Raw genomic sequence first — 9243 nt, 5'->3', positions numbered from 1 at the left:
GGGGGGGGGGGGGGGGGGGGGGGGGGGGGGGGGCTAGAGTGCATTAGCAACAGACCTCGTATCTGGTTAGCTACAGGTAGGGTAAGCTGAATACTGAGGGCTCTCTCCTGACCCAGCCCCCTCCCCACACCGGGCTCCCAGAACACTATCCTCCAGGTAGAAGATCAAAAGAGTACTCCCGACCACTCCACCAGGAAAGACTGGAGAATACTAACACCAGGTGCTGCCCCGCAAGAACCCACCCAGGGGAGCCAACAGTGAAGCCCAAAGCGAACACACCTTAGCGACAGGCTCAGAGACTCCAATCAAGTTTTTAGTCCCATTCTCTTACCAAGGAGTAGACAACCAAGAATTACCAGATATATGAGGGAAGCTGTTAAGATGGAAGACTAGATCCAGAAAAAAAGCAGTATGGAAGAAACAGACATTACATAAGGAGAAAATTTTAATTTTTTCCCCTTTGACACATATGAAGACTGGGCCAGGAAGGTGAAAAAAATAACTACAAAAATTGCTAACATTTATTAAACAATGACTACAAACATAGGCCCTCTGTGCTAAATACTTAATAATCTCATTTATATATCACAACCACCATATGACATATTCTTACTACTACCACTTTACAGATGAGAAAATCTAGGCACAGAGAAGTTAACTAATTTTCCTCTGGTCACACAGCCAATGTCTGGCATCTGAAGCCAGGCAGTCTGGTGCCAGAAACCTGTGCTTTCAAGTTTTATACAACTATGAATGTAAAAGTAAATTACTCAATATTCATCAATCAAATAAAATAATTTTAGTGGACACATGTGTAACCATTTGCATATCATTACAGTACTGCAAAATAATTAAACATAAATGGCAGGTGGTCATATCAATGATGACATATGCTTCCTAAGCCAAATAAAATTGTTCACAAACTTCCCAGATTCAATGTAAATAGTGCCAAGACACAATGAACAATTTAATCTTATACACACTCACCCATGTACACACACATATTCACTCATCAACACAAACACGTACACACCCACCACTAGACACCTGCTTCTGGCAATGTTACTAACTAGACAGTCTGAAAAACTCTCAGACCTCTAAAAATGCTTAAGAGGTTATAAATATCCTTTAAAAAATTGTTTTTGAAGATTTTATTTATTCATTTATTTGAGAGAGAAAGAAAGAGCACGAGTGGGGAGAGGGGCAAAGGGAGAGGGAGAAGCAGACTCCCTGCTGAGCAGGAAGCCCAACCTGGGGATCGATCCCAGGACCCTGATACCATGATCTGAGCCGAAAGCAGCCGCTTAACTGTCTGAGCCACACAGGAGCCCCAAAAATATCCTTTTAGACATATAGTTTAGTTCATTAGAAAGTAAGGAAAAGCCAAAGGTGAGGAGTTGAAATTGAGATCCCTCGCACAAATCCATGAAGGACTATACTCTTGAGTCAAAGAGTGCGCTAGAAAAAAATACGGTGGCAAAATCACCCAATTGTGTCAAGTCTTACCTAAAGTGGGGAAAAAAGCCTCTGATTAAAATTCAAAATCACGATTTGTATGGTCCAGAAAAATCCCAAGCTGAGAGATTAAAGTACTTCCGGTTTGGTAGCACTGGGGACAGATGACAGAAGGAAATGCAAATCCTCTGAGGGGACTGTACCCTGAACCCAGACCCCTCAGGATTCCTAAAGAGTAAAATCTGCGACACACTATTAGCTCACAACAAAAACTGCCAAAGACTTCAGAAAAATGATGGAAAAATGAGTAAGAGCAGAAACAATGAAGAGCACCATTAGCTCCATAAGACTTTAGATAATGGAACTGTTAGATACAAAGTATTTTAAAAAGCATACTTTACACAAAGAAGAGATCTAAGAACATGAGGAAGGAACAGGTAGAGACACCCAGAAACAACCAAACTGATTTGAAAAAGAAACAAATAGAGCTTAAAATTAAAACACAATGGGCTAAAGACTAGAGTAAATATATCTAGAGAAAGAATCAGTGCACTGGAACAGAAAGACAAAAAGAAAATAAAGAGTGATTACCACTTGTGGGAGACAGGATAAGGGAGTGTAAGAATCTAATTTGAATTCCAGAAAGGCAGACTGGAGAGAATGGGAGAGAGGCAACACTCAAAGGTACAACTGGCTATGAATTCTCAAAACTTCAGGAAAGATCTAAGCTATTAGATTTAGGAACGACAATATATCCCAAGTAGGACTGAGATAAAGAAGTCCATACCTGCAGAACCTGAAAATCAAAGAGAAATCTTAAGAACAACCAGAAAGAACTATAAAGAAATGACAATAAGCTCAGAGCAGACTTTTTCAACAGGAACAAAATAAGCTACAACATAATGGAATGGCATTTTTTTTTTTTTTAAGATTTTATTTAGGGGCGCCTGGGTGGCTCAGTCAGTTAAGCATCTGCCTTTGGCTCAGGTCATGATCTCAGGGTCCTGGGATCGAGCTCATGGTGGGCTCCCCACTCAGTGGGGAGTCGGCTTGCCCCTCTCCCTCTGTCCCTACCTGCAACCTTTGATCTCGGGGTGGTAAGTCTGAGCCCCACACTGGGGGAAGAGATTACTTAAAAATAAAATCTTTAAAAACAAACAAACAAAAAAGATGACTTGACAGCATTATTAAAGAAGGTCACCAAGGAATGGTCAAAGGTTCAATTTACCAGGAAGATGCATTAACTGTGAATTTATATGTGCCTAATACTATTTCTTTGGAATATATCAATTTTAACAAATCTATCATACTAAGGAAGTTAGCATACCTCTTTTAATAACTGAAACATCAAGCAAATAAAGTATCGAAGAGATATAAAGATCTGAACCAAACAATAAACAAGCTTCATCTACTGACACACACAGTATCCTGCACCAATTAGAGAATATACATCCTCGAAAGTGAAGGCTAAGGGTTTTGAAATAAACTGAAGCTACTTAAAAGGGTGAAGTACAAAAAAATAGATGAATGTGGAACTGATTTTGTTTTATACAATTTAGAAAAATGCAACCTAATGGGAACACAAGCAGCCAGATTTATTCTACCACTTTTCCCCTCCTTCCCCAATTCCACTGGGTAGATACATGAGAAAGAGAATAAGGAGATTTGCAAGATAGTATTGACATTTATTATCTCTTTTCCTTTCAAATATTAGAATTTAGGTCAGAGCACATCTGGTAGGGGAAGAAAAGAATGAGAAAACTGACCTAGTTCTTTAAAAGGCAGAGAGACACGTGTGTATCTGTACCTTCAGGGCCATTAAGAGTACCAATTTAAAGCACCAATTAATAATCTAAGGGGGAAATTAAGAGCGAAGATTCACATATGAAGATATTCACTACAAGAATATTTTAACAGCAAAAAATTGGAAACAATCCATATACCCAATAGGAGGAGAATGATGAAAAAAATGATAGTTTATAAAGATGAGAAATACATACAGTAAGATATTTATGGTCAATTGGATTATTCATGTTTTCTAACTTTTCTATTGCTTTCATAATAAGCAAAAATATGGCTATTTTATTTAATAATAATTATAATAATGGTAATAGCTCCCACTCAGTAATGGCCTATGTGGCAGACACGGGATGCTATCAGACATTCCACATGCTGTTCACGACGCTCCACGGCTGTAAGGCAGCTATCAGCAGCCTCCTTGTAGATAAAGTAACACGGTCCTCAGGCTTCTGTTTTCACTAGTTGCCAGCTTCCCGATATGAACTATGAATTCTTTCACAGAACCACCAGCTCTCTACTAGACAGCACAGACCTCCGTGTCCTGGCATGTGGCTGGGTTCAGGATGCTGTGTGGAAGCCCACAGAGTCACAAAGATTTGGAATGACGAGAGCTTAAACAAGGGTCACTTTCCTCACAAAGGAGACTTACTTCCTTGTGATAGATTCTTGGACAACACTGGATTTCCCTTACTTCCCAAACTAACTTCATGTAAAGGAACAGAGAACTACCACACATCTTTTACTTTTCTTTTTTTTTTTTTTTTAAGATTTTATTTATTTATTTGACAGAGAGAGAGCCAGCAAGAGAGGGAACACAAGCAGGGGGAGTGGGAGAGGAAGAAGCAGGCTCATAGCGGAGGAGCCTGATGTGGGGCTCGATCCCAGAACGCTGGGATCACGCCCTGAGCCGAAGGCAGACGCTTAACGACTGTGCCACCCAGGCGCCCCCATCTTTTACTTTTCTATAGCACTTTCTTTTTCACAAGATTCACCCACTGACTTGTTTGATCCCAACACCACCAAACTGGGCAGGACGGGGGGCATTATCTTCATTTAAGAGATGAAGAAAAGGAAGCTGACAAGTTAAAAAATGTCTTGCTTCAGATCATCTTGCTAGTGAGTAGAGGGTAAAGCCCAAACCCGCATCTCTGGGGCCTGTGCCCTTTCTAGTACTCTTAACTGAAAAGACTTACACATAAACCTAGCACTTGCTGGGACTTACTTCTTTTCCTCTACAACAGGGCAGCTTTTCTATAGTCTTACTTTTCCTTTTACTCAAGCTACTTGCAAGACAGGTTGTTCCAAATACTCTGTCTCCAGAAGGGCAAAAGCCCACAGTTAAGCTTCCTCAACATCTTTTAAAATGTTAATAACCAGTATAGAGCCATTCATCAAAATGTTACTAGCTCTGAGAGGAGAGATTTCAGATCACTTAGTTTTCTTCTTTAAACTTCTGTTAAAAATGCAACGCTTCATTTTCTCTACCTCATCCAGATTGAAAACCGTCTCTGCACCCCCCACTGCGCTGTACACAGTAGGCATTCAGTAGCAGGTGAAGATAAACCACTGTTTCCTAAACTTCTGCTACAACTGTGTGCTCTCCGTGTGATAACTGACTCAACAGCCTTCTTTAAACCAATTCACTTTTTAAAACTTAGCCTTGTCCTAAATGGTCATATTCATGAAATCGCTGGTATGCTAGTTCTGTCCTTGTCCTAATATACCTTAATAAATATATAACTATTCAAATTTAAAATACTGCTATGCTACCTAACAGTATGGCACATGCACTAGAAAGCACTACAGTTAATGAGTGTTGAGTCGATCTTTGCTGTTGTTGTTTTTATGAAGTTTTTTATTTTAATTCCAGTATAGTTAGCATATGGTGTTATGTTAGTTTCAGGTGTACAATATAGTGATTCAACACTTCCATACAACACCCAGTGCTCATCGTAAATGCATTCCTTAATCCCTATCACCTATTTCACCCATCCCCCTGCCCACCTCCCCTCTGGCAACCATCAGTTTGTTCTCTATAGTTAAGAGTCTGTTTCTTGGTTTGCCTCTTTTTTTCCCCATGCTCATTTGTTTTGCCACGTATGAGCAAAGTCATATGGTATTTGTCTTTCTCTGTGTTGAGTCAATCTTTGACTTCCTTCACTCCCCACAAGAGCAATCACCAGGTCCTTTAAATCCATCTTTTACTGTGACTCTTGCACTTACTCTGATTCTCACTCTAGTGCAGACCCTCATTATCTTGGTTATCTTGGTGCAGTAGGCCCCTAGAAGTCTCCCTACCTCCAGTCCGCTCTATCTTGTATGCTGCCACCAAAATGTAATCTTCCTAAAGCAAGCTTTCTCTACTACCCAAATGAATGTAAACCTTCCAGGCCACAGGAAACAACCGCTTGATGTCTTCAGGAAGAATTTTACAAACTGGTCCCAGTCTACCTTTCTATCCCCACCTATAAAAATCCACATAATCATTAGTTTTAGAATAGCCAGCATGTAGTTTTTAAAAATCTCTATAGCTTTATTCATTCCATACCTTCAACCTGAAAAGCCCCGTTCCCAAGTCAAAATTCTACTTAGGTCAAATATCTTCCCTTTTAAGAAAACTGTGTATTAGAATTCTCATTAATTTCTTAATTTCTAAAAGCCACACTATTGCAGCCACTACTTACCACACCCTGCTTTAATTTATGGGCTATTTGTGGACAAGGCTAGACTCCTCTACTATAGGTTCTTCAGGGCAGGACTACGTCTAATTACAGGACTTCGTCATGTAACCTATACCTAGATGCTAAAAATTTGTAGTTATCAACAAAATTAAGCAGGCTTTTCAAGAAGTCAGCAAAATAACTCAAACTCCACTCAACACACTTCTAAAGACTATCTAATCTTTTGTAAGATTTAAGCCTAAGAATAATGTTCCCCTAGATACTAAAGGTCAGTAACTTCATTATATTGTTTGAAATCAATGGACCACTAACAAACGTCATGGTTTGGCTATGTTTTCCACCCCTATCCCCGCACCCCTGTACGTGGATACCTCTTAAGCAGGCTGACCTGCTGAACCTGCGTGTTTCCCCAGTGCCGCCACTGGATTACCCTTTCTGGACTTCAGTTTTCCTACTGATAAAATGACCTTAAGATCTCTTCCGAGCTTAAAATCCTGATGCTTGGTCAGACCAAAGTGACTTTTATTCCAACATCCTAACTGGCAGGATAACCCCATTTCAAAAATAAGCAAAATCAAAGCAGTTAGCCCTCTCCCAATGCTACTTCATCCCTTCACAGAATCTTGTCTCATGCACATATTTATGACAGGCTAGGCACTTCACTTGACTATCTTTTTAAGATCAAAATGGATATTCAAAAGATAATAGTTATTTTCTGGTAGTTAGAATGTATAAAATGGAGTACAAGTTATTTCCTTCCCCTATATTGTTTCATTTAATCCTACCAATCCTAAAAGGCAGGCATCTTTGGAACAGTGTTTCTCAACCAGGAATGATCTTGTCCCCCAAGCACTTCCCCACAGGGCTATCTGGCAATGTCTGGAGATATTTTTGGTTGTAACAATTGCTGGGGGTAGGGGAAGCTGATCCTGGCATATAGTGAGAAAGGTGAGAAAGGCCAGGGGTGCTGCTAAAACATCCTACGATGCACAAGATACCCTCCCACAACAAAAATTACCTGCCCCAAAATGTGACCAGTGTCAAGGTGAGAAACCCTGCTAGCATCACCTTTTAGTTAAGTAGTCTATGATTTAGAGAACTTAACTTACTTGCCCAGAGTTACACAGATCCAAAATCATCTCTGAATGACACCAAAGCCAATAGCACATTCCCATACATATACAAATACTGGCAGCTGTTTCTGATTCAATCTGTGTTGGTTCTTACCATTGTCCCTTCTCCCCCATTTAGTCTTGGTACTTGAGATCTTGCTTATCAGCCTCAGCTCACCTCATCCAGGAAAGAATTCAGAGAAAGCTTCTGAGACTCAGGTCAGATTTAAGAAATGTCTTCTCTTGTGCTCTCACTGCATCCAGGATACACAGCTTTACTGTTACAATTATCCTATTATACTGGGCTTCGATGACTTTCTCCCCTTCAGACCATAAGCACCTTAAGAACAAAGCTTCCCCTCTTTATTCTTGCACTTCTAGTGCCAAAGTATCTCAGCACAGAATGTGTGTTTCATAAATATTTGTCAAACAAACAAAAGAAAACTGACCACATTACGGAGTGTACCCAAGGACACACAGCTATTAAATGACAGAACCACGATTCAAATCCAAGTCTCTCCATTGCCAAAGCCTATTATTACTGTGTCTCAATGATCTAAAAATCAGGTGTTTATCTTCTCTTTATCCTGTCTGGTGGAATTCTTTGAACATAAACATATAGGGAATATATACAACATCCCTGTTTTAAAGATAGCTTATAATCATAAGAATTTTCCTATCTTATGCTTCCAATTTTCATGTATACATTCTATAAAAGCTTGCAAGGTAATTAGCATGTAATAATAGTGATAATCTCTCCCAAATACCAGAATTATAAAGGGGCCATGGGGTTCTTATTTGATAGTCTCCTTGAATTTACCACTTACTACATAGAAACTGATGTTATTTTGAGTTGTCATAGGAACTGTTTATAAAAACTAAGCCAGGGTCTCTTAGGAAAAGAAGAACTCACTTTAACTTTAGCTTTTATTTCTTCACTGTCCCCTTCTCCATCTTTGCGGGGTTCCATGCCAGACTCCTCCAGGATGTCTTTGTTTAGTACAGAATACTCCTCTAGTAGAGTGTCAAACAAAACTATTCGCTTGTTCTTGAAGAAGCCATAAAAATAAGCATTGCTGTGGGAAGAGCGTTTAGATCCTAAGGAAAAGACAGTTCAAAGCATGGAAAATAATTAAGAAGTCTGGGGTCCTCTGGAGAGACTCCTAGAAATTGCATTACTGGAAAGGACATTAACATTTTCAAACTGTTTAATACCTAAAGAAAACTGTTAAATCAACATAAATCACCACCCGCAGTGGAGAGTGTCTGCTTTCCTATAGTCTTGCCAACAAATACTTGTGCTCATTGCAGCTTTCTAGCAATAATAAGTCAAGTCTAAATATCCAACAGTAGTGGAATGATTAAATTATGGTAGAGCTGTGAAATGGAATTTTAAAGAGCCAGAAAAAAAGCAATACTTTTGAAGAATCTTAACAAGATAGGAAAAAGCTCACCAATATACTGTGAAGGATATAATACTTCATATATATAAGGTTCCATTATTGTCATGAAAAAAAAGTACATGTAAATAGAAAAGCATAAAACAAGCCTATGAAGACATATTTCAAAATACTGAAGTGTTTACCAGTGGCTTCTAGAACTATGGATTTTTGTTCCTTCCTTTATACTCTTCAAGGGTTTTTAAAATAAGTATACTTCTATAATCAGAAAAGGTTAAAGCTGTTTTTAAAAAGACTGGAAAAAAATATACCTAACAGTATGTGGCTAACAGGAGCTGAACTATGGTTGATTTTTTATTTGCATCTTTATATTTTTCTTTATTTTCTAAATGTTCTACACCGTGACAGGGACCTGTGTGGTTAAGAGCAGACTTTGGGTTCAAATCTTGGCTCTGCCATGTAGTAGTTGTGTAAATGTAAGAAACTTCCTTAATTTCTTTAAGCTTTATTTACCTGTTTATGACGTGAGGCTAACCTCTACCTCATTGAGCTGGATTACAGACTACATGAGAAATTCTAAGCAAATCAATTCATATACAGCCTGATCCATAAACTACTACTATTACTTATATACATTTTTTAAAAGAAATGATAAAACATTTGTTTCTTTTGAGAATTTGAGATGTCTCGCAGAAAGTATGTATTTTGTATCTACTCGTATTTCTAATATAAAGTATGGTTAGCAATAAGTTTAGGATACAATATACTCTACATTTATGGCAGTATGCTTGGCAG

At 38.8% G+C, this 9243-nt stretch overlaps 1 protein-coding gene across 2 annotated transcripts in view; it reads right to left on the bottom strand.

The window, feature by feature from the left end:
* Positions 1-9243, bottom strand: part of ZMPSTE24 (zinc metallopeptidase STE24) — a 38934-nt gene that overhangs the window by 10135 nt on the left and 19556 nt on the right. For both annotated transcript variants that reach the window (XM_040619327.1, XM_040619328.1), the window contains exon 7: positions 7962-8146. In XM_040619327.1, the coding sequence (XP_040475261.1) occupies positions 7962-8146 (185 nt within the window). The remainder of the gene's footprint in view (positions 1-7961; positions 8147-9243) is intronic.

This window comes from Ursus maritimus, unplaced genomic scaffold, assembly GCF_017311325.1.
Source record: "Ursus maritimus isolate PB19 unplaced genomic scaffold, ASM1731132v1 scaffold_32, whole genome shotgun sequence".
Lineage (NCBI taxonomy): Eukaryota > Metazoa > Chordata > Mammalia > Carnivora > Ursidae > Ursus > Ursus maritimus.
The sequence above is the reverse complement of the archived record's forward strand: the minus strand, read 5'-3'. Positions and strand labels throughout refer to the sequence as shown.